Source organism: Phasianus colchicus, chromosome 25, assembly GCF_987193195.1.
Source record: "Phasianus colchicus chromosome 25, bPhaCol1.hap1.1, whole genome shotgun sequence".
Taxonomy (NCBI): Eukaryota; Metazoa; Chordata; class Aves; order Galliformes; family Phasianidae; genus Phasianus; species Phasianus colchicus.
The window spans coordinates 2020864-2045718 of record NC_143460.1 but is presented as its reverse complement, the minus strand read 5'-3'; the positions used below and the strand labels follow the sequence as shown (position 1 = coordinate 2045718).

At 56.3% G+C, this 24855-nt stretch overlaps 1 protein-coding gene across 4 annotated transcripts in view; it reads right to left on the bottom strand.

Annotated features, from left to right (window-relative positions):
• Nucleotides 1-117: 117 nt before the first annotated feature.
• SCUBE3 (signal peptide, CUB domain and EGF like domain containing 3) overlaps nt 118-24855 on the bottom strand; it is a 30709-nt gene continuing 5971 nt past the window's right edge. The window contains exons 2-24 of one of the 4 annotated variants that reach the window (XR_016459830.1): nt 22110-22232; nt 21219-21344; nt 18240-18374; nt 16648-16773; nt 15730-15846; nt 12475-12522; nt 9751-9867; nt 8851-8973; nt 8013-8129; nt 7289-7411; nt 6613-6747; nt 6283-6375; nt 6087-6203; nt 5856-6017; nt 5466-5669; nt 5205-5366; nt 4805-4972; nt 4557-4718; nt 3608-3805; nt 3045-3197; nt 2807-2886; nt 1421-2650; nt 119-753 (exon numbers count right to left, since the gene is read on the bottom strand). Coding sequence is in view for 3 of the 4 variants with exons in the window: in XM_031605914.2 (XP_031461774.2) it covers nt 2501-2650; nt 2807-2886; nt 3045-3197; nt 3608-3805; nt 4557-4718; nt 4805-4972; nt 5205-5366; nt 5466-5669; nt 5856-6017; nt 6087-6203; nt 6283-6375; nt 6613-6747; nt 7289-7411; nt 8013-8129; nt 8851-8973; nt 9751-9867; nt 12475-12522; nt 15730-15846; nt 16648-16773; nt 18240-18374; nt 21219-21344; nt 22110-22232 (2939 nt within the window). In the remaining variant the exon portion in view is untranslated. Of the gene's footprint in view, nt 2651-2806; nt 2887-3044; nt 3198-3607; nt 3806-4556; nt 4719-4804; nt 4973-5204; nt 5367-5465; nt 5670-5855; nt 6018-6086; nt 6204-6282; nt 6376-6612; nt 6748-7288; nt 7412-8012; nt 8130-8850; nt 8974-9750; nt 9868-12474; nt 12523-15729; nt 15847-16647; nt 16774-18239; nt 18375-21218; nt 21345-22109; nt 22233-24855 lie in introns of all 4 variants that reach the window. The other 3 variants (XM_031605914.2, XM_031605912.2, XM_090124384.1) reach the window with 3 other exon arrangements.

The window sequence follows — 24855 nt, the reverse complement described above, 5'->3', positions numbered from 1 at the left end:
ACTGCAGAGCCTATGGAAATCTGTAGGATTTAAGCTGGAAGAAAAGCTCTGTGCCCTCAAAAAGAGCTCGTCTGAGCATCTGAAGAACAAAACAATGAAAATAGCTTTGGACCCTGCTGTTAGAAACCTTTTAAAACAAGCACCAGAGCCAGCTTCTGAAAGATCAACACAACACCAAGAAATTCCATTTAATAATTAAAAAAAGACAATACAAAATGCAAACATTTCTTTTTACAAAGTTCAGATACATTTTTCTTTTTAATCAAGTGCAAATAACTTTATGAACTACATCTTTCTCATCAATCACTTTGCTGGAGATGGTAAGTCACGGCCTGCTGCAAAAGGCAGATATAAATATTCCAACATGAAAAAAAAGAACATCCCCCCCCCAAAAAAAAATACACACAACAACCCTTATTTTTATGTTCACCTCGTTGAAACATTCAATACATCCCAGAGGTGGCTGATGGTTTTCAGCCCTTCGAACCTTTTCTGAGTCATCTGATGGGTGTGGGTAAAAGAAAGGGCTGCTTCTTTCTGGTGGGCTCTTCTGGGGGTTTCTTTGAGGATATTGGTGGGAGGGGGAGGATGTGTTACCAGATCTCTTTGTCCTTTACAGGAGGACGTGCAGCCCAGCTCGCCTTCCAGCACAGCCCTGGGGGAGCAGAGGTGCCCAGTTGGGGACGTGCGGCACCCAGGACATCCCACAGTTCTCAGATCCACCCTCACAGGCTCAGAGCAGCAGCAGCAGCTCTGAAATTCAATCACAGAGAATTAAAGAGCTCTGCATCACACCGGGGCCACCACAGCACGCATTTCTGGGCTGCCTTTTTCTTCTTTTTTTTCCTAAATACGAAAGACCCTTTTGGTGGCCATTGCTCTGCTGTGGCTGCCCCAGAGCGATTAAAAAACACAACAAAAAACCAACCCTCCGAATCCCTACAACGGCTTTTGTGCATCAAAGCAGCTGCTCTCAGACACCAAACCGAGCGACAAACAGCTCAGCCCCCAGCTGCTTCCAGCCAGGCTGCGAGCCGGGCGGCAGGAGAGAGAAGCCCACAGCTGTGATGAATCAGTGCAGCCTTTTCCAACCCCCCACGTCTTGGGGACGCATCCCTGCACATTACAACCCATCCCAGCGCCCCAGCAGAGCCCAGTTGTTGGGGTGAGCGAGCAGCACAGACTGAGGGGGGCATGGACCAAACCAGGGCTCTGCCTGGGCCATCGGGGGGATACATGGAGCAATTTCTCTCCCAGGATGGGAGGATTGGGTGCAGTGGGACGGAGCAGCACGAGCCAAGGAGCTCAACCAGCCTGAAAGCATACAGCACCGACCCTGCCAGCATTACAGACAGCCCCAGTAGAAGTGATGGATCCACTGTGAGTGGACAGAAGTGCCTTAAAACCCAGTACAACTCACCCCATCATGGCCAAGCTCTGCTTTCCCGCAGAGGAGATGTGCAGCCTTCCACCAAAGCAGGTTGCTACAGGGAAAACATGCAGCAGAAAAGGTTCCAAGGCCAGAAAACACCATTGCATTTGTCACCAGCATCCCAGGGCTGGGCTTGGTTTGTTGTTCTGTTGTTTTGTTCTTTTTTTGTGACAGACACACATTCTCATTTCTCAGGCAGGTATAAATATTGTAGTTTCTAGTAGAAAAAAAAAAAAACCAAAACCAACAACAAAAAAAACAACTTCCCTCTAAATAATATAAAGAAGACTCAAATGATTGCACTTAATACATATGAAAAAGGTAGAAAGGAGGATATCCTAGTGCACAAACGTTGACTCCTACTCTTCACAAAGCTTGCTTTCTGTCGACGAGTTACTCTTTGGCAGAGCTTGGAAGGAAGTCTGGTTCCTTGGCACAAATGTCCGTGGGGGGAGGAGGGGGGAAGAACGCGCCCGGCTGAAGTCCTCCTTGGTCGCTCCATCTCTCCCATGCAGCCACACGTTGTTCTCCATGCCTTCCTCCAGTGCCAGGTGCCAGCACGGCTCTCCAGCAGGACGGCCACCAGTGCCACCGTGCTGTCCCATTCTGTCCTTTCTTTTTTCCTTATCGTGGTTATTTTTAACAAAGTTGGCGTTACGCTTGGTTTCGTTTTCTTCCCCCCCTCCCCCCCCTCCGCCCCCCAGGCTCCTCCGCAAAGCCGTGCTGATAGCTGAGCTCCGTGCGCTGCGCAAAACGCGGCGTCACCTCCGGTGCTGCCCTGGGATGGGGCAGGAGATGAGCCCTGGGGGGGCTGCGGGTGCCTGGGTGGCATCAAGGGATGGGACAGAGCCGGCACAGAGATGGGAAGGAAACGGATGGGGGTGAAGAAGCTGCTGCAGAAGAGAGGAATGGCATCGCTGGGTGAGATCGGGGTGAGACCGGAGCTGTGTGTGGGACGGGAGGTGGCGGTCCTGCCGGAGCCAGGCAGGAGGGAGGAGGAAAACTGAAATAAGAAGAGAGGGAGGAGAGGGTTTCCTTGGTGGCCGGGCGGCCCGGGGTGTCAGGGCGCTATTTGTAGGGCCGCAGGAAGCTGGAGACTTTGGAGCGGAGCAGCTTGATGAAGGAGCGGGGCAGCATCTCCTTGTGCTTCTCCGTGTACTTGAAGTAGTTCTGGGGGTGTGCCAGCACGTCGAAGAACGCTTTGATCAGCTTCTTATCCTGGAGTGAAGCAAAGCTGATGTCAGCCCCAATGCTGGGCACAGCACACAGCTGCTTCAGCCCCACAACACCCCCGGCACGGCTCCAAACCCGAGCGATGCGCCGTGCTCAGCCCAGCAGCACCAGGCAGTGGAGGTGATCGGGGGCAGTGCTCACCTTGAGGATCTCCTGGTGGTTTTCGGAGGCGTACAGCCTGCCGTCCCGCACGATGTCCTCCACCAGCTGCTCATAGTCCTCTGCAACAGCCAAGTGAAAGCAGCTCAGGGCATGCCTCCCCAAACCCAGAGTCCCAGTCTCTGGCACCGAGCTCCCCAATGCATGGGAGACGTGACCCGGGCTCCTGGGGGAGCAGAGCAGGCAGCGCCAGGCTGGGATGCTGCTGCCCAGTGCTTACCATCATAGGTGACATAGGGGATCTGGAAGCCCCGGGCGCTGTTGGCCTCGCTGGTTTTGAAGTTGATCCAGAGTTTGCGAGAGCGGGCGGTGAAGGCGATGGGTCTCTCATAGGTCTGGCACGTCTCATAGGTAGTGATGGAAGATGGGGAGGCTGTGGGGGGACAGCGAGGGACTGAGTGATGACCCCCACCTCACTGTGCTGGAATGCTTAAAGGGGACACCAGGGATGGGGCTTGTCTGTGGGCAGTGTCCCTGGTTAATAGCAGGGACAGTGACATTCCCTCCTTGGAATGGAAGCAGTTCCTTCCTTCCAAGGTTTTGAACCCTGAGGATTGCTGAAAAACTTGTAAACGGCCCTCATTCCATGCACATCCCTGCGAAGCAGCAAGGCAGCCCAGCAGCAGCACGATGCTGACATCCCTCCACCAACCTTCCCATCGCATAAACCCACCCCACTGCCTCGCAGGGACCGGCCACTCTCCCTTAGCATTCATCAGCTCAGCTCTGCTCTGTCCTCCCCCAGCTCCTCCCCTGAGCACCGCACCACGCTCTGTTACCTACAGTTTTTCCGCATCACCAAGACGTCCCCACACTCATCCTCAGAGGGCAGGAAGATCTCTGGCACCACGATGAGGATCTTCCTCTTGGGCGGTGGGTTGATGTTCCATGTGCACTCGACGTTGGCAGGGTAATTCCCTGGGTAGTTGGGGGACTCAATGTAACCCGTGTACTCGCCCAGCTCGCCTCCGCACTGGCGATCTGCAAGGAAGGAGAGGAACAGATGGACTGGAAACTGGTGGTACAGAGAGACAAGAAACTGGTAGCACAGGGGACACGAATGGACTGGAAATTGGTGGCAAAGGATTGGAAAATGTGGCACAGAGGGACTGGAAATTGGTGGCACAGAGGGATGGGAAACTGGTGGCACAGAGGGCAGATATAGACTGGTGGCACAGAGGGATTGGAAACTGTTGGCTCAGAAGGACTGGAAATTGATGGCACAGAGAGTCAAGAAACTGGTGGCACAAAGCACACAGATGGACTGGAAACTGGTGGCACAGAGGGATGGGAAATTGGTGACAGAGAGAAGAAACTGGTGACATAAAGGACTGGAATCTGGTGGCAGAGAGGGCACAAAGGGATTGGAAATGTGGCACAGGCCCTGGGACTGGAAACTAGTGGCACAGAGGGATGGGAAATTGGTGGCACAGAGAAAAGAAACTGGCGGCATAAAGGTTACAATAGGACTGGAAGTGGGTATCACAGAGGAACTGGAAAATGTTGGCATGGAGGGACTGGAAACATCCGGAGGGATGGGAAACTGGTGTCAAAGGCACTGGAACTGCAGAGCTTTATGGGCTGGTGTGGGTGAGCTCTTGATCAGCACCACTCCATGCACGCACAGCCACACGAAGCACAGCAATGACCGACTGTGCTATTTCGAGGGACCTGGGGGTGGTTCTGGGGAAGGAGCCCCACTCACACTGCATCACACCCACTGCCCACCTACTTTTGCACTGGGACACGGAGGTGGAGCCGTCGAAGTCGGTGGTGGTGTTTCCAGGACAGGCAATGCAGTAGTTCTGCCTGAAGTCAGGCTGGTAGGTGCCCACGGCGCAGCGGATGCAGCGGTGCACGCTGGTGTTGTAGTAGTGCCCAGGTGAGCACTGGACTGGGGAAACAGAGAGCAAACAGAGCTCTGTCACTGCTGGCACAGCCCCAATGGCTCCCTCCCGCCCTGCACCAAATGGGACGTACCTTTGGTGTCACAGTCCTGGAAGGAGAGGGCTCCCTCGTGCCGGGTTGTCAGCCCCCCGCCGCAGGGGAAGCAGAGCGCCCGCCCCACCTCGGGCTGGTAGGAGCCACGTGGGCACGGCTGGCAGGGCTTGAAGCCATCGGCGGAATGCTGCCCAGGGGGGCACTGACCTGTGGGCACAGCCATTGCTGGGACGCAGCCCACAGAGTGCCCCGTGCCCGGCTCCCTGCCCCTCCAGCTGAACAAATGGGACGGGGGTCCTTCTAAATGCTGTTCCCGTGGCCAAACGTGCAATTCCCAGGGATGCTCAGAGCTTTTGCCTCTAATAGATGGGGACTGATGGTGTAGCATCAGGGTTGGTGTGTGGATGTCCCCTCCCCGGTCCCCTCTGCACCCCCCTACCTGTGCAGCCGGTGATGTTGGTGGCTCCCACGGGGCCGAACGCATCGCTGCGGGGACACAGGTCACAGGAGAGCTGCCCTTCCTTCTCCTGGTAGGTGCCAGAGGGGCAGGGGACGCACTGCTCCGTCTGCCCGTGGTAATAGGTTCCCTGCGAGCAGCTAACTGAGAGCCAGGGCTGGAGGTCAGTGGCATGCCGGGGGGCTGTCCCCAATGGGGGGGACACATCGGTTCCCATCCCAGGGCCTTGCACTGCTCCCTTACCACACTTGGTGCCCAGGCGCTGCTGGCCCGGCCCGCAGCTCTCCTGCCGTTCCGGGGCCACGCTCAGCTTCCTTGCCACCTCGTACTCCATCCCAGCAAAGCGCAGCAGGAACCGCTCCTGGTTGATGGATTTCTTCAGGGCTTTGATGGCTGATTTGAGCTTTTTCTCCACTTTCTGTCGCAGGCAGTGCAGGTTGCAGCTGGCTGGGTTTTGGGGGGGGGAAGGGAGGCAGAGAGAACAGTGATAAGAGAAGAAAGAAACCCAATAGGATTCTCTGCATCACGCAGAACACTGCTGTGGGCTCTGCTGAATGCCCAGCCAGCACAGGATGAGGACCATCCCAGCTCTCCTTGCTGCACGGGGACACCAAGGGATGCCACCCAGCCCACCTGTGGTCTCCTCTGGTTTGATCTCCGCCTCGAACTCCAGTGTGATGCGCGTCACCTCCTTGCCGGAGGAGTTTCGCGCCCGGCGGCCCTTCCCCTTCTTGGATGAGTCACACTTGAGGTTGACAAAGGCCACCTGGCAGTCGGAGCAGGGTGCAGCACCGCCTGCACACAGGGTGACAATCGGCACCCGTCCCTTTGTGGTGGGACTAGCATCCCCCCACACCTGCTCACCTTGTGCTCCAGCCTTCCCCGCCTCATCCTGCTTGCTCTTTGCCCGCGGGTGCAGGTGGCACTTGGCATCCTTGATCTTGAAGGAAGCCTTCTGCTTGATTGGGGCAGCGACAGTCTCTAAAAGAAAAGGCGGGTGCTGAACCCGTGGGTGAAGGGCAGCACGGGGTCAGGGAGATGGGTGCCCACAGCCCCTTACCGAGGCACTGCTGGCTGCTGTTGGCTGCTCTGTGCTGGCTGCCCTGACGCAGCACCGGCGTCCCGCAGCTCACCGTGTAGCTGCTGTCAGACTCTGTTGGAAGGAGGTGCAGGTGTCAGAGTGCTGCTGAGCACCCGGTGCAGACACCCCATCCCTCAGAAGCAGCCGTGCAGAGACCCCAGGGTGCAGCACCCAGCACCGCACCGACCCTGTGCTGCATGAACCCACCCCAGCAAAAACATCGCTCCTCTGCACCCTGAGGGCACTGCAGCTCTTCTGCCCCTGCTTTGGGCCATGTAGGGGATGGGGACCCTCCTGTCCCCCCTGTACCTGGCTGGAAACGAGCCTTGGAGGAGCAGGTAAGGGCACAGCTGTCCTTCTTGCCCGTCTTGTTGCAGGTGAGAGTGGCCCGTGGTGGAACCGAACCTGCCAGGCATTTCACCAGCTCTGAGGGACATGCACCGGCTGGTGGGGACAAGTGGGGACACCCATGGCTGGCACAGAGCAGAGACCACGGTGGAACCCCCCCACCCACCCACTTGGGAGAAGGGTGCAGTGTGGGGATCCCAGAGCAGCATCTTAACCCTCCCACCACCCAAAGCTCCTTGTGTGGAGACTGCTGAGATTTCTGAATTTGGGGGGCAGAGCTACCCTTGTCTCCATCTGTCCCCAATGAAAGGGGTCAGTTGGGTACCAGAGCATGGCCAGGGGCACAGCCAGTGCAAAAGCCCACAGCCAGCCCTAGGCATGGTCTAAGATGCAATGAGATGCCCCAGGGCAGGGGGAGCAGGGCAACATCCATCCCATCCCATTCCATCCCATCCTGACCCACGTGAGATGGACAAAGAATCCCCAGACCAAAGCAGATCATCCTGCAGCACCCTTCATTTGGACTCCCCAAATCCCAGTGCTCCACCCACCCCCATTTTGCTCCTTACAGTCCCAGGTGATGGTTGGGGCCATGGCACCCCTGGGCTATGCTGGAGCAGGTCTGGACTGGACATACCTATGCAGTCCTTTTTGTTCCAGTGCAGCTTGCAGCCAGCAGGACAGGTACACTGGTAGCTGCCAGGTGTGTTGATGCAGCCAAATTTGCAGCCCCCACGGTTGATGCTGCATTCATCAACATCTATGGAAACAGAGAGCAAAGTTGGGGGGCACCGGGACCCCCCAGCTCTGATGCTGAACCATCTCAAGGATGTGATTTTGGACAGATAAATGCCACAAAAGAAAAAAAAAAAATACCAGCAGGGTTCTTGCATCCCGGGGGGGCCGGATTGGAGCACGCTGCTCCGGGACACGTGTGGCACGAGTAAGGTCACCCCCCCACTGCCACAACACACTCCTGCACCCCCCCCTCTGCATGTTTTATCTGCATCCCGGGGCGCTGCACACCCCCGCCTCGTGAAACTTAAATCAACCCCTTTTGATGTTCCCCTTTCCCACCCCATCCCATCTTGCTGCCAACAACGCCGGGGATTTCTCTCCCTCTCTCCCTGCAGACAAGTTACAAATTGTTCCTGTTGCTGCGTTTGAAGTTGCAGACACCAATGTCTGGCTGTGTGTGCTCTCCCTGCACGGCCCCAGCACGGGGTGCATGGCGGGGACGTGGGACACTGCCACCCACACCTTGGGGACAGGGATGGGGCTGCCCCGTTTCTGGGTGCCCTGAGTGCTCCCCAGGACTCGAACACAGTGGGGTCCCACTGCCAGCCCCCAGCCGGCCCTACCTCCACAGTGGGTGAGCCCATACAGCGTGTAGCCCTTGTTGCAGAGGCACTGGAAACTCCCAGGGGTGTTGATGCAGAGGTGGTCGCAGGTCCGATCGAAGGAGCACTCGTCGATATCTGGGGGGAGGTGAAAAAGCGAGGTGGGGAGGTGAGGGATGGCACACTCCTCCTTCTTGTGGTGCAAGCTGGGGTGTGCACCAGGATGCTCTGGGACCCCACGCTGGGATGCTCAAGGGCCGTATCCCACCTTCTCTGCTCCAAACTCCTCGCATGGTCCATTTGTAGCCCACCACCACCCCTCTCACCCCAAGTGCAGCCCCCAGATGTGCCAAACGGCGCCCTTGGTGCGGTGCCCCGGTGCTGCCCGGTGCACAGGGGGTGCTGCATGGGCAGGTCCTGCCTTGGGGCCGTTGCCAGCACTGTCTGTGGAGCCCTGCAGGGCACCTGGCTGGGGCTGGGCGGCCCTGCGTGCACAGGTGAGCCCGGCCCAGAGGGTTTGATCATCATTTTTTTGGCTTCATTAAGTTAATTGCCACGCTCACATCAAGCTTGTAAGAGCGTAGAACCTGGATGGAGATGAAAGCGGTCGCAGCCCTGGAGCATCAGCCCCCCCCCCACCCCATCGCACCCAGACCCCGCGATTCTGGGGAGGCTGCAGCTGAGGCTGAGTGCTGCCCGTGGCTCTGGGGGGGGGGGGATTCCCGATTCCCGCGCCCCCCAAATGGCCCAACAGCACCTGGGTGGGTGCTGAGCTGGAGGCACTCTGCCTGAGAAGCTGCAGGAGAGGTTGGGACAGAGAGCAGGGAGAGGTGACAGCGGACCCCCGGGCTGCCCTCACCTTGGCAGTTCCTCTCGTTGATGAGCAGTTTGTAGCCCTTCTTGCAGCTGCACTCGAAGCTGCCCACCGTGTTCCTGCAGATGTGGTCGCAGCCGCCGTTGTTGAGCCGGCACTCGTCGATGTCTGGGGAGGGGGGGGTGGGGGAGGACAGGGACACGCGTGCTGTGCTGCTCATCCCCAACCCTCCCGGCTCTGCTTTTATATTTTTTTTCCCCTTTCCCAACTAATCGCACAATTTACTGCTTGGAGAGGACCTGTGAAATGGACGGGCGGCAGGAAGAGGCGGCCGTCTGCCCATCTCCCCACCACCAGCACTGGGGCCGGGACTTTCCCTTTGTTACTGGCTGTAAACCGGCAATAAAACCCCCAGACACGGGGATATGGCTGCAGGTTATTGCTCTTTCCTGGAAACCGTTGAATCAGAGGGGCAGCCCTGAAGAAATAACGAGGGGAGGGGGCTCCTGGGAGCAGCCAGCAGGTGGGCAGGCGGCTGCAGAGCCTTCTGGGGCTCTGCTTTCAAGCAGGGTCAAGTTCCTAAAGCTGATGAATGATGCAGTGCAGGCACTGCCCCATCCAGCCCCGGGTCACCGTGCCCCCCTGCATCCCCTGCAGGGACACATACGGTGCTGATGCCTTCTGATGCCAAATGGGCATCTTAAAAAAAGGCAGATGAGAGCTTGGTGCAAAATTTGGGATTGTCCCATCTTGGGAGGCAGATGGGAAGCTCTGCAAAGCCCTCCCAGGTGTGCTGCATCAGCACAGGACCCACACACAAAGGCGGTCCTCCAGCTCCACCCGCGGATGCAAACACAAACCCGAGCAAACCTCATTGGTACACAGTGCTGAGCTACACCCGAGCCTTTCCTACGGGCACGAGTGATGGTCAGAGGGCGCTCCTACCTTTGCAGGTCTTCCTGTCGGGCTGCAGCATGAAGCCCATGGGGCAGCTGCAGTGCACGCCGGTGGCCGCGTCGTGACACTTGCTGTCACAGCCTCCGTTGTTCACAGCACAGGTCTCTGTAGGGAGAAGGAAGGAGCACAGCAGATGAGGGGAGGGGGGCCCCACGATCCCTGCCCCACTGAAACACCTTTGGGTTTTTAATGCCTCCTAGTTAACACACACCCTCAATCACAGAGAGGGGACCTGGTGGGTTCCAAGGGTGGAAAGTGAGGTGGAAAGTGAGTGCACGTGGCACATGCCAGCCTGCAGGCAGGGAAAAGCATCCGGGTTTCCCGCTGCCCTGTCCTCTGCACAGCCCTCCTGCTGTCCTGCATCCAGCACTTTAGAAGGGGCATCTGTCCCTGTGGTGGGACATGGGAGCAGAGACAGCCCCACCTGTCTGTGTCAGGGCAGTGCAGGTATGGACGGAGCAGTGCTGGGGAGGGGGGGTTTGCCACCATAGAACAAAGGACTTTTGGACTCTTCAGGAACTTCCATGAGAGCAGGGCTGCAGGCAGTGGGGGACACACGGCGCTGTCAGTGCAAGATGCACTCAGGTGCACAGCCCTCACACCACATCAGTTGCATCCACCCACCCCACAGTGCTCTCTTGCCCCACGCACGTCCGTGTTGTCCTCACGTGTCACCAATGGGCACATTGGCCCATCTGGCTGCCCAGGCTAATTTGGGAGATGCTTTGTAAAATTAGAACACACACACACACACACACGCCAGCAGCATCAGTGGAAAAAAAAAAATCCCTTTAAAAAAATGCTAATTATTCCAGCATTATCAAAGTCAGCTGTTGCTGGTAAAAGCAGAAGGGGCACTAATTGAAACGAAGCGTTTTCAGCTTGACAGCTTCCCTGTGAGATCAATCTTCAATTTGGGTCCTAACCGCCAGAACAATGGTTTGAAGTGCATGAAGTTGTTCACAGAGGGTAATAAAGCCTTTCCCTTCGGAGGGCCAGGCAAGGGGTAAATGAGGCTTCAAGGAACCCGACATGAACATGCCTTGAAGAAATTCCTTGGAAAGAGCAAATCCCAGGTTCTGCTGCTCTTTGCATGGGGCCCAGTGACGGAACCGTGCAACCATTTGCTGCGGGGCGATGGAGCTGGGATCGTTCTGTGCTCGTCTTGCTGCTGCTATTTTTATGATGTCCCATAATAGGAGAACAAAGGGACCATTTCATGCAATTAATAGCCAGCACAATTACAAAACGTAATGGCAAGGGATGGATTTCTGCAGATACGAACCCTGCAGCCCCAGACCAGCAAAGAGGGCAGACAACACTGCACCAAGGGGAAGGGAAACTTCATGGAGGCTGCATTAAGAATTTAATTCAGCTCTGGTGCAGCAGCTTGGTCAGAGGGAGAGAGAGGAGTGGGTTAATGGTGTCATTCCTCAGAGTGAACCCCACGCTTTTGGAGCAACAGGAGCACAGCTCCCTTCTCCCCAGCCATCCCTCCCCTTTGCACCGTCAGGGCTGAGCTTTGCAAAGAGTGCATGGGATGCACAGGACCCAGCCTTGCAGGATCATTGCAGCAAAGCACTTCGTAAAGGGGGGGGGGCACATCCCAGGGCTTGCAGAAAAGCTTTTGCAAGCAGAGCAGGGCTCTGGTGTAGCTGAAAGTGAAGGGTCAGGGATGGGTGTTGTGGCCCTGGGACAGGAGCACTGCTCAGCCAGCGTGAATCACTGCACACACAGCGTTTGGTGAGGGTCACCACTGCACGGGGAGGGAGAAGACAAGGCAGTTTACACACAGACACACACACGCATGCTCCATCCTAACCTCACTGTGCCACAACAACGCCCCTGCAGTGTCCTCCACTGTCACTGTCACCGGGTCCAGACGCGCCCCATGTGTGCCCCCGCGCTTCCACTGCCCTGGGTTTGCCTCCACCTCCCGGGAGGCAGCAGGAGGACATCAGCCCCACAGCATTATGGAGAGAACCATGGGGTGACCAGCTCAGCACAGGAGAAGGTCCCCCTGGTGCTGCCTGCTGAAGGAGCCTAGGGAAGGCTCTGCAGAGCCCCCAAAGTGTGGGTTGGTGGGGTGGGGCTCAGGGAAGGGGTCCTCTTGGAAGAGCCAGAGAGTGCTGCCATGTGTCACCAGGAGCTGGGGACCTGCAGTGACATCTGGGAGCAGGGTCACTGCAGTGCTGCCAGCAGTCACCAGATGGGGAAGGGAAGAGAGGAGAGGATGTAGAGTGACATGGCAGGGAAAAAGCCCAGTCTGAGCGATGCCTGGTGCACTGGTCTTGCAGTACAATTCCTGCAAATGCCTCTTGTAACTTCCCCATTGCAAGAGATGGCTCTGATCCCAACAGGACAGAGCGGAGCACTGGGGCAGTTCTGAAGCACTGCTCCCACCCAAAGCTCCCACCTTAGCCAAGCTGCAGAGATGGGCACAAGGAAACCGTCACCCCTGGCCCAGACAAGGCGAGTGCCCAGCATCATGCAAGCACAGCCAGGGAAGGGTTTGCTGCTCTGTGCATCCCCAAACGCGGAGCTGGTTGCAGCCCAAGGTTTGCTGGGCGGCGTGCAGGCAGCAGCAGTGCTGGTTAGTGCTGGCAGCGCAGCCGTGCAAAGCAGGCATGCAGTTAGTCCAAAGCTCAGCCCCCCAGTGAGCATCTCGAGGCGAGACCCCTTCACAGAGAAAGAGAGAACAAAAATATTTACCATTAGAAAACGTCTCAAGGATAACGTGTTGCTGGAAGTGTCTCTCCCCTGTTTGATATTATAAAAAAGTGATTTAGAAACAGTGTCCAGCAAGGAAGCTCGCTTGGTGTCACACGACAATGATTTCCACTCCGCTGCCTCTCGAGCTGGGTGGAAATGGTCCCCCACCTCCCAGAAGGATCCAAACCCGAGGTCTGGGTCCTGTGCTATCCATCACCCTGTCTGCATCACCCCCGGCCTCTCTGATCCCCACTGGTTTGGCACTTTGCTCAAGCAGCAGGGCAGGCGCAGGAGAAAGCGAGCAACAAAGAGCATTAGTGCAGAGCCCGTTAGTCCCATGGAATGGTGCCCTGCTCTCAGCAGAGCAAAAATGAGCGCCCGCCAGGGTAGGGGCAGGCAGGAAGGGCTGAGCCCAACCTCAGTGAGCTTGGGCTGCACCCAAAGGGCCGTCTGAGGAATGTTTTGGGAAGCCGTGGCACGGAGCTGAGGGCTGTCCTGCCTTGTGCTGGGTGTTCTGGGGAGGGATGAGCCCCACAGCAAAGCACACGTGGATGGGGATGCTTGGGGCACACGGTGCTGTTTGGGGATGACTGCATCCCTGTTGGATGAGACACGACGCCGGGTCCGTGCAGGGGGAGGGAGCAGAAAAGGGGAAAAGGAGGAGGAAGCCCAGCCTGCCCCATGGGCACCCAACCCAAGGGCAGGGGTTTGCCAGCAAGGACTCAGGACCCCGAAGGCTCTGCAGTGATCGTTGTCTCCTTTGTGATCGGAGCAGCACGGTGAGCCCTTGGCCACCCACCTTGTGTGCCTGAGCCCTGTGTTACCCCCTCCCCAAAAAGCCCTCCTGCCCCACAGCTTTGCTTTTCCCAGCCCTGATCCGCTCCCTGGCGTTGCATCACCCCTCAGAGGTGCAGCACAAATCGCCCAAACACAGCTCAGGAAATCTACCATAAAACTGGAGCTGGATTTGTTTCCTTCTCCACCTAATTGCATTTCCTGCCCATCTACGGCTCCAGGCTCACCCCTCTGCACCCCAAACACCAAAAGGATGGGAGATGCACCACCAGCATCAGTTTCACCCTACCAACTCTCCCAGAAAGCTGAAAATCACACAAAAGCTGCACCTCCCCATGGGCACCGCACCCTGGGGCTGATCCGACCCAGGCTTTAATCCGGAGGGCGATTTGTTGCGCATTTGTTTTATTTTAAAGGCCGCTTTTAGAGCATCAATATAAATATCCGAGGTCACTGGCCTCCCCCCGCAGCTTCCATCCCTCCCCCCCATCCCCCCCCCCACCCCGACGCTGCAGACGCGTTGGGAGCCATTAGGGCTGGCCCCGCTCTGCTCCCAGGCATGTTCTTCATTATCCTCGTTTTTAAAAGCGGCAATAAAAAGCGGAAAAATGAAAAACACCGGCCGTGCCCTAATGAAACCGTCACTCAAAGGGGCTGCTCGCGCTTCCTGCCGCGTGGTGTGATCTGAAGGGAACCTGGACCAGGGGACGGCCCCAGCAACCCATCAAAAGCACCGCGTACAATTTCAAAGCCCGCAGCCCGGGGAGAGAGTTTGCGTTCCCCGCGCTGGAAATTTTATTCCCCTTGAAATGATGAAATATTTCAGAGGAAATGGAGAAGGAGAGAGGGAAGGGGGCGGCGGGTGGGAGGACAGGGGTTGGGGGGGGAGCGGGGCTGTTTGCTGAGCCCTGGATGTAAAACAAACGTGGGCAGTTATAAATATCCGAGCAGGTACCTCAGCCCCCACCTCGGCCATAAATCTGACCCCAAAGCACAATCCTGCAGTGTTCCCGCTGCGGCTCGGGGGGGGGGGAGGACGGGGACCCCTCCCAGGGGGATATGGCGCAGAATGGGGCTGTCCCTGCAGAGCCATGTGGATGGAGGCACAGGGTCAGGGGGTTCGGAGCTGCCCCCAAAAATCTGTGGTCACAGTGCTTCATCTCCCTCAGGAAGGAGGGAGCGGAGAGAAGAGCCTGCAGGGATGCAGGAGGTGCCACCCTGAGAGATGCTGTGCACAGATTGGGGCAGAAAGGGGACATTTTGGCCAAGACTCTCAGGAAGATGTGGGATTGCTGAAGCACAGAGATGCCCCTCTCACACCTGCAGCACCCGGGGCTCCACGCTGAGACCTTCCATCAAACAGAGCCCTGTGGAGCATCACCCTTTGGGCAGCATCCTGGTGCCCCATGCACACAGAGAGGGGATGAGTGGGCTGGAAAATAACCCTGCTGGGTGCCGAGCTGGGGTGGGATGCAGCAAGCAGGGAGAAGATGCCTGCAATGGAGCAAGCCCCACTCAGCTCCCTGCTGCCCTAAGGACAAGGTACAGCATCACATAGAGCCAGCTGGGAGCAGGCAGGGGGCTCTGCTGGGGGCACAGTGCTGCAGTGGATGGACCCTGACCCCCAGTTCAGGTCAGAGCTTGGGGAGTGCAAAGCAGTCCCTGTGCCACGAGCAGCCCAAAGCTGGCTGCTGCTTCCAGTCACTCTCAACCCCTTTTCTTTTAATTATTTTGCAATAAGAACTGAAATGTCTGGAGCAATTTGTGGACTTAATCGCTCCCCAAATGTAACATTTTTTTAAATCAAATCAGCTGTCAAGCAGCACAAGCATCTGAAACCAGTAAAACTTCTATCTCTGTTTGAAGTTTCCCAGTTTGAAAACACATACAGGAAAAGGATGGTTTTGGGGATGGTTGGGCTCTCGAGGTTGTTGGTCGCTTGCTATTATTTTTTCTTCTGCAAGACAATTGTTCCTGAGCTGAGAGCCCACGATGCCAAGTTGGGATGGAGCGCATGCATCCAAATTGGTCCCCCCCAGCTTCCTCCCTGCTGCTGTTGGATGGAGGTGGTGGCACCCTGGGGACGGTGACAATCACTGCTGTGAGGGACATCACCACTCCTTTCCCTCCTGCAGCACGAAGGCAGGTGGGGACCTCAGCATATTGAGTCACAGCGCATTTTTTCCCATGTCCTCCCCCACCCAGAGCATCCCAAAAGCCACTCTCGCTCCCAATGGATCATTTTGTTCCGTGCCTATGGGTGGTGACACGGCACCAAGCCTATGGATGCTCACAGCATCCCACATCGAGCTGCTCCAACCTCAGCCCTGAACTTCTGGCAGAAGGAACTGCCCCATCCCCAAAGCCCAAAGCACTCCTTTACCCAAAGGCACATCGCTCAGGGACAGAGCAAGCGGCCCCGAGCCCCGACGTGATCCCTTGTGGGGACTCTGCACCCACCTATGCAGGTGACGCCGTCAGAGTGCAGCAAGAACTTGACGTGGCAGCCACATTTGGGACCCTGGTCCGTGTCATCACAGGTGTGCTGGCAGCCGCCGTTCCCGTAGTTGCACGTCACTGAGGGGGAAAAAGCACAGGGGTCACTATGGGGGAAACAACTCACAACCCCTCTTCGCCCCACGTCCCCCCTCCTTCCAGGCTGGGTGGCACAGAGCTGACTTGGGGAATCTCAGCCAGGTCCTAAGACACGTTCCTCCCTCTTAGATAACTTCTAAAAGCCTTTGGTTTTCCCAGCAGGATCTTGGCAGACACAAACCCCTGGGTGGTTATGTGTGTGCTTTTTGGGGGGCAGATTTGCTAAATGCCACCAGTAGACCTGGTGGAAGGGGACACACTGAGCACCAGAGCGGTGACACGAGGGCACAGTGAGACCTCCATGGGCTCCAGGATGACTCAGGTGCTCCCCTGCCAGCCCTCCCAGGGCATGCTTTGCCTTTAACTTGGAAGGAAAACAGCCCCATAGGATTAAAACTGTGTCTCATCAGCAATTTTAGCTGTTTGCTGCAAGACAGTGAGCAAGCAGCAAAATAAAAACAATTGCATAAAGACAGAAATATATATTTAATAGCCTGGCATTGCCAGCAAGATGCTGGCAGGAGATCACACGGGCTGAGAGCACCCTGTGCCCTGGGGAGAGGATTCCTGCGCTCCCCCTGTGCCAATCACATTCCCTCTGCTCATCTTCCTCATGGGAAAACAAAGGTGGTGTGACATGGATAGAGGGTGCTGCACATACAGTGCCAGTTAAGGCTGCTCGTGGTGGAATTAGGGCTTTGCAGCAGGGCTGGGGTGGGTCTGTGCCATCGGGACAAAGCCGCAGAGTAGGACTGGGCTCTCCATCCCTTATGCACTCCTTACGTTTGCAGTCACGTTGGTTCTTGGTGAGCTCAAAGCCCGGGCGGCACTCGCAGGCGATGCCCCCCTTGGGGGTCTCTCTGCAGATGTGGGCACAGCCGTGGTTCTTGTTCATGCAGTTCATTCCTTCTAAAGGAGAGAAGGAAGCAAAGAAAAGCTCCAGAAGGTCACCAGCACCGAGGATTGCTCTCCTGCTCTTCTCCTCCCTCTGCACCCAGCAGCACGGTGGGGGTGGAGGGATGGGGGTTTGAGGCAGCTGGTTTTTGCTACAAAGGGAAAGTTTCCTTTTGGATCTTGTTGGAACTGATGGCTCTTTGTGCCAGGGGCTCCCAGCCCGGCAGCATTTCACCGCTGTGCATCTGCTTGCAGTGAGGAAGGAAAGGAGAGAGCGCAAAAGAAAGAGCAGAGGGAAAGGAGACAGTCTGCCAGGATCAGAGAGAGGGAAGGAAAAGGGAGACATGGTGCTGGCAAGGACCCCAGAAGGAAGAAAGCAGCCCTAAGAGTGAGGTTTAACTCTCTGATGCTGAATGCATCAGTCTGGCAGTGCCTGAGGCAGGAGTAAAGTCAAGGTGACCAACACTCAGTCCCAAAGCACTCCCAGCTCCCCATGTCCTGGGCTCACAACCCAGGGATCAGCTCCCACCCACTCACCCTTTCTCTTCACTCCAAAACCTGAGTGAAGGGAGCATGCAGGCAACATCCACAGAGCTGACCTTGGGATGCAGAACCCACACGGCCCTCCCAGCACTGATGATGCTCTGCAGATGCTCAGCTCAAAAATGGGCTCCGAAAGGCAGCACCTGTGACCCTGCCTGCAGCGGGGCCACCCACGGCGGCACTGATCTCATCCCTGCCAGGCACACACATGGGATGGGGACACAGAAATGCCACTGAGCCATCCCAGCCTGGGCGAGATACCCTGGGGAGCACAAGGGATCAGCGCAGCTGGGAAGGAGGAAAGCGAAACCCATGCGGCCGCTTTGCCAAGCGGCAGAGATAAAAATCAGCAGCGATGCAAAAAAGAAAAAAAAAAAAAACAAAAAAAACCCTCTCTCATTTCCTCATATCTTGGCGAAGAGATCGCTCCAGACGGCAGCAATTTAGAGCTGATATTGAGACAGAAGGATCGGTGCTGCGCAAGACCTGGCAGGAAAGGATGCGTCTCGCAGAGCGGCGTGGGGAGCTCCGGGTACCTTTTGTTTAATAAAAGGCTCTGGCCATGGGATTAGTGTCCTCCGTTTGGTATTATTGAGCTTGATTAAGGGGCCTGCAAGGGTTTTGCTCTGGGATGTTTATTAGCCCTGCAGTGTCCTCTCGCAGTGTGCTCGTGCCAAGTTTGCTTTTAAATTCGCAGCGCTCCCAGCGCCGAGGGGGGTCAGGAAGCAGCACCAGCACTGTGCACAGTGCAGGGCTGAACATGGGAGCCCAGCAACCACTCCTGCAACAACCACCCCACAGTCACCACCGAAACAAAAAGCGACAGTGCTCCTTGTGACCGGATCTGAGCCATATATCTGAGCCATTATCCCACAGCCCCAAAGTTGGGTCCCACCCTGGAGGTGGGCAGTAAGGGGTGAGGGGTGCCAAGCGCTGACCTTCAGGGCGCTGGATGCACGTGTGCTGGTTGTCACTGAGGAAGAAGCCCTCCCGGCAGAAGCACTCGTAGCTGCCCATCATGTTGACACAGGTCTGCTGGCAGCCGCCGTTGCCCTCTGAGCACTCATCCAGGTCTGCAAAGGGAAGGAGATGGAGGTGAGAGCGGTTCTGCAGCACCAAATGGAGCGGGACGGCAACGTGCTGTGCAGCAATCAGTTCCTGCTTTGCATCCTTGGTCCCCCAGTTAGAAGAAAGGGCGATGCTGAGTGCTGCAGGGGATGAAGCCAAGGCACATCTAGGGGTGGATTTCAGAGGCCACACAGCTTCTCCAGGAGCAAAAAATGTGGTGGCCCCATTTTGCAGATGGGAACATCAACCCACAGAGAAAGGGGTTCTCCTTGTCCCAGATCCCTGGGCAGACTGTGCCCCTCTGTCTGCTGCTGGTGGGGAAGCGCCTGGACTTCATTATGGGGAACCCTAGCCCAGAGCGGGGACAATTACTTCTAAGGAGACTCAAATCCCCTGCAGCATCCTGGCTTGGGAAGGAGGCAGAGATGAAAACCTCAGCCTGAGTGCTGCAGGATCGGTGCCACAGCCCCACAATGCTGTGTCCCTGTCCTCTGCGGGTGATAGCACCGGGAGCAGGGAGCTCTGTGCCAGAGAAAACCTCGGCAAACTCGAGCATCGCAGTGCTTGGGTGAAAACAGAGCCCCGCCAGCAGCGGATGCTGGAAAAACTGCAAGAGCAGCATAGGGACAGAGCATGGAGGGGCTCATAGCCCACGTGGGGGCACACAGCCTGACCAAACTCCTTGCTTTTGGGATGAATACACCTCGAGCATTGCACTGTGCTGCTGCAGCCCAGGGATGCTCAGAGCAGGGCTGAGCCCTGGCTGTGAGCTGTCACCGAGCGGTGGCACCGCCTGAGGCCACTGGAGGACAAACCAGGACATCCCATGCGATGACAGAGGGCTCCCAGCTTCCCCCAGGGCTTGTCCCAGCCAAGCAATGTCCTGCAGATGCCAGTAACTCTCCTCAAATCCCCTGTTTATAACAAGGGCTTAACGTCTTGCGACTTCTCCTACAAGGTCTGCACAAAAATGAGGAGGCAGCTGTTCCAAACCGAGGGTTGAAACGAGACTCCACCACTCTAATACCTATTTTATTAAATGTAACGGAGGCAGACAGGAGCCAGAAGGCCCCGTATCAGGATGAGGGCTTGAATTCCTGTCCTGGTTCAAAAGGTCAGACAAGGAGGGGATGCTCAGTGGCTGCTGCACACCCCAACCCAGCAATGACCCATCAGTGCCTGGCAGGAGGTGGACCTCTCCTGCAGCTCTCCCTGGGAAGCGCCCAATGGCTGAGGGTTATTTGGTACATAAAGCATGGGCTCCTGGGTCCTCCTCTCCATTTGGACACTTCTAAGCCTGGGCAGGACCCTCGCTTTGCTTCACTTCTGCCTTCCAGTCAAATGGGAGTAGGAAAAGCACGTTGGGGTGGATGAGGATAGGGAAAACCCCCTGGGGCTCATCCCTGCAGCCAGAGGAACAAAAAAAAAAAAAAAAAAAAAAAAGAGAGTATCAACATCCTCCTCTGTGGAATGGGCTCCAAAGGGTAAATTCGTGCTGTCCTGGAAGCAAAGCAGCATGGATGAGATGCTTCATTGGGCTGAGCTGTGGAAGGGCTGCAGGGATCTAGGACTGCCCTGCACCCACTGCTCCCCTCCCACCCCGCTCTGTAAACACATGACGTCTGCGGCTCCCGAGCCCAGCTTCCCTTTCTTCTCCTTGGGCTCATCCTCCCCAGAGTGGGGAAGGCAGGGCCGCCCGCCTGCGCTCCCTCCAGCTGTGTAAATCTCCCTCTTCACCGAGGAGCCTGCAAAGTTCCCAGTGATGGCAGTTAATGCGAAGCGTATGCGTCCAGGATCCCTTTCCCCTCCTCCCTCTAATGATGAGCTCATTAATGACCTCGCTGCAGACACTAATTAGCAAATAGCACGCCGCAGCCCGGGGTGGGGGAGGTGGGTGGCCGGGTGCCCCTGCGGGCGCTGCGGAAGGAAGCGGGCGTTGGGATGCGGGCAGCGCGGCTGCACCGAGGATTCGGCCGTGCCGCAGCCGGATGGAGCTCGGGGCAGTGGAAGGATGCGCAGCTCTCCGTAGGCAGATGCTGGGTTTGTCTTGGCCTCGGGATTATTTACCCAGTCCTTTCGCCGGCTCACATCTCCACCGTATTTGCTCTTAACTCATCTATTTTGGCAGGTGCAGGGCTGACCTCAAGCACGAGCGCCCAGGAGAGCCCTGCAGGCTGGTCCTGCCTCTGGCAGCACAGCAGCACGCGCTGCTTCCATCCATCGGCTCCAAACCCAGCAGTGGGGAAGGCCTCCAGTTCCACCTTACCCAAACATACGGATGATCCCCATCCAGTTTTGTCCCAGCACCCACAGCATCCCCATCGTGCAATGGGAAGCAATGCCATCCCCATCCCCGGAGAGCTGTCGCTGCACAAGACATCTCCGGTGCCTCTGCTGTCAGCAGCTCTCCCAGACTCCACATCTGAAATATGCAACTTGCAGATTATCTGCTTTCAGCACCAGCAACATAACAGCCTGGAATGGAGGCTGAGAGCCCTCAGCTGCTGCTCCTTAGGGCAAGGCAAACTGGTGGGATTGTGGCAGGTGCAAGGATGAGCCTTGCAGGATGGAGCAAAGTGCATGGGGGTCTTGGCCCTCTGCAAGCACAGAGGGACAAAACAGGGCTGTGCCTGCTATATCTGCATGCTAGCTTCATATTCACATGCAAGCTGTTGGTGCTTGCACACTTAAATCTGCTGGGTTTGAGTTCTTTGCAGGCTGCCATCGCCTTGCTATCTTGGCAAAAGCAAAGATGCTGAGGTCCATTTAATCAGCAACTTCAGCCAGCAGCAAACCTTGGCACAACAAACCCTACCACAAAGCCATCCCTGAGCCAGCCCAGCACTCACCCAGGCAGTTGTGGCCGTCGTGTGCCAGGCGGAAGCCATCGTAGCAGGTGCAGCGGTAGTTCCCAGGGATGTTGACGCACTCGTGGACGCAGCCTGCGTTGTCCTCCCGCTCACACTCATCCACATCTGCAGAGAAAGGAGGGCAGGGAGCTGCAGAAGCATGGCACTGCTGTGTCCCCCAGTCCCAGCCTGGTCCCTGCCCCAGCTCATGTGTCACCCTGTGGTCCCTGCTGCTGCTCGCCAGCTCCTACTGCATCCCTGCTCTGCTCCCACCTGCACCCTTGAGTAATGACCAGCTCTGCATACAGCCATCTCTCCTGCTGAAAATCCCAGCCAAAGGCTGCTCCCCTGCTCTGTACCCAAAGGGCAGTGCAATGGGAAGGGTATGGCTTCACCTGCCCACACAGAGGTACTTCAAGTCTCAGAACATAGCAGTGCTCTACTGACTGTCCTTCCTGGAGGAAAGCCCCCTCACAAGCCCAGGAATCATTTGGGCAGCATGTTTGCATGGGATCCTGCTTTTGTTCCATCACTGTTTGTACTCCTCCCAGTTCACAAAGTTTTCTCCTGCCCAGTTCCTGCCTCTTTTCCCTGCTGCATTTGGACACATACATGCTTAAGCTTCTCATGTTTTACCTACTGACCTAATTCTGTAGTTTCTGGGCTGCAAACCCTGCAGGTAGGAAGCCTGGATTTGTTGCAAACAAAGCCCAGGTGACCCTCCTGGGGCTGGAGTAGCACCACTCTTTGCAAACGCGGCTATTTGCAGAGCAGTATCACCACACCAGGTTGTTTTGTGTCTTTAAAAGGGTTCGTAGTGGGCTGGGGTGGCTGAGCATTCCTCATTGGTGCTTGGGGCTCATTGGGGGGGCTCCAGCAGCACATCCTTACCTTTACAGTGCTTCCCATCACCGGTGTAGCCAGACTTGCAGATGCACTTGTAGGACTTGGGTGTGTTCTGGCAGATGGCATCAATGTGACAGCTGTCAGTGCCCTCCACGCACTCGTCCACATCTGCAAGAGGAGAGGAGGTGATGGGAGCAAGAAGTATACAGACCCATAGCAGCCATGCAGGCTTTCAAGCATCAAAACACAAAGTGGGGAGGAGGAAGGGAGGAATTCTGCTGCTTTGCTCCCAATCGCTGCACGCAGCCCCAGTGCAACTGGTGATGGGTGTGCTCCAGAAAAGCATCACCTGTGCACCCTCTTCATTAAAGCTCCCCTGGGAGCCAGTGATCATTTCACACAGCTGAGGGAAGCAATGCTCAGACACCAAAAGTCCAGGCTGGAACCAGCCCAGCTAGAGGTGAAAGCCTCTGTCTCCAATTAGCAGCTTCCTGAGCCGACCAGTCACCCAAACAGTCACCCAAATAATCGTCACTGCTTTCTATTCTTAGGCAAGGAGGAATGTGCAGAAATTAACAGGGACTACAATAAATAAACCTGAGAGCAGGAACCAGGGAGAGAGAAAGGGAAAAACATCACAGCTTCCTCAGGAGCACAGCCAAAAGCACAGCTCCCCAAAGGCCCACCCCTATGGGCATCCTCCATCCAAACAGCTGGATGTACTTCACAGCACCAGGGCATGGAGGGCATCATCACAGAGCTGTGGGATGGCTGGATTGGAAGGGACCTTAAAGATCATAGATCCATGGAATAGTTGAGTAGGAAGTGACATTAAAGATCATAGAACCATGGGGTGTTTGGGTTGGAAGGGACCTTAAAGATCATAGAACCATGGAATAGTTGGGTTGGAAGGGATTTTAAAGATCATAGAACCATGGAATGGCTGGGTTGCAAGGGACCTTAAAGATCATAGAACCATGGGATGATTGGGCTGGAAGCGACCTCACAGCCCCCTGAACCCCTGCTGTGGGCTGGGTGCCCCTCACCAGCTCAGGCTGCCCAGGGCCCCATCCATGGTCTTGGGCACCTCCAGGGTTGGGACACCCACAGCTCTGAGCAGCAGTGCCAGAGCCTCGCTGCCCTCTGATTAAAAAATTCCCTCCTAATATTCAGGAGTAAGTCTCTCCTCTTAGTTTCAAATCATTTTCCCTTATCCTATCACTATCTGCCCATGTAAAAAGTCACTCTCCCTCCTATCTACAAGCTCCTGGCCAGAGCATAAGACTGAAGACAACAACCTCAGCAACACCCAAGGGCTCCCCGTGGCAGGAGGCACGGGGAGCAAAGATTTTAATGGCACTGAAGAAATGGAGAAGCCTTAGCTGTGTGGGGTGGAGGCTGTGGTGTGGGGGCTGAGCATCGTGCACGGGCTTGGGGACCTTCAGTGCATCCCACTCTGCCACATCCCATAGGAGGGACTTGGACCCCAGAAACCATGAGCCCAAGGCTGAGAAACTCCCAGCTGCCTTTAAAATCTGTCTCTCTGCAGCGCAAAGAATGCAGGCGCTCCAGGAGGTCCCTGAAGATGTGATGCATCCTGGCAAGCCAGCAGAGGGTGGGCAGCCCCAGAGGAATGCCGGGATGGAGGCCACGGCCACAGGAGCAAAGGGCTGGGCACTCTCTGGCCACCATGGGGTTTTTTTGCAGGGAGATGTGAGTCATCCTTGCACCAGGGAGGCAGCACGTGCCTGTGCATTGTATAAATATTTACAGCACGCATTCATATTTGTTGTTTGACATTAGCCATGGCCCGCGGCCACCACAGCCTCCCTCGGGCCATTAATCACGGGCTGGGGGCTGACCCACCGCGGTGGGAGAGCTGTGGGGTGGTGTGGGGACAGGCACCCGCTCTGCAACCCACAGGGACAGCCCTGGTGCCACCACAGGGCGAAGACCCCACACTGCACCCAATGCTGACCTCCCTGCATCCATCCCCGCTGTCACCTCCCAGCCACGGCAAGGTGGGACGGGGATTGCTGTTGCTGGATGCCGCACTGGGGATCCCATAGACTCCAGGTGCCCACCTCAGCACTCCTGGTGCACGCAGCTCTCAAATCAAAGAGGTGTGTTTGAGATGTCCAACATTGCCCATTTGGCAGACTCAGTAGAAACCAAAGCCAACGCTGAATCACATTGAAACCCAAACTCATCCATCCCTATAGCTGGAGCCACTCACACTCACCAACATCCAGGTGTGCACACGGCAGGACAGGGGCTGATGTTCTGCAGCTCCCAAATCTGCCCTATGTGGGGCTCATCAAATTACGACAGGTAACCACCTTAATTGGCAGCAGGAGAGGTTCAGGTTGGATATTAGGACAAATCTCAGGGCAGTGATGCAGTGGCACAGCCTGCTCAGGGAGTGGTGGGGACACTGTCCATGGAAAGGCTCAGAACTGCAGAGATGTGGCACGGAGGGACGTGGTTATGGGCATGGTGAGATGGGATGGGGTTGGACTGGGGATCTTTGTGGTCTTTTCCAACCGTAATGATTCTACAGTTCTATGAAATGTTGCAGATCTTTGAGTTTCAGGGGCACAGGTGTGGGTGCAGCTCCTCTAGCATCTCTCATGCACGCAGAGGTCGTGCTTCCACTTTGCTCAGCAGCAGATGAGCAAAACCTCCCATCGCTGTTCTCTGAAAGCTCCCCAAACACGAAGCATCCATTGCACACCACAGAGTTGAAATTTTCCCAGCATTTTGCCAGAAATCGCACTTTTTTAGATTTATT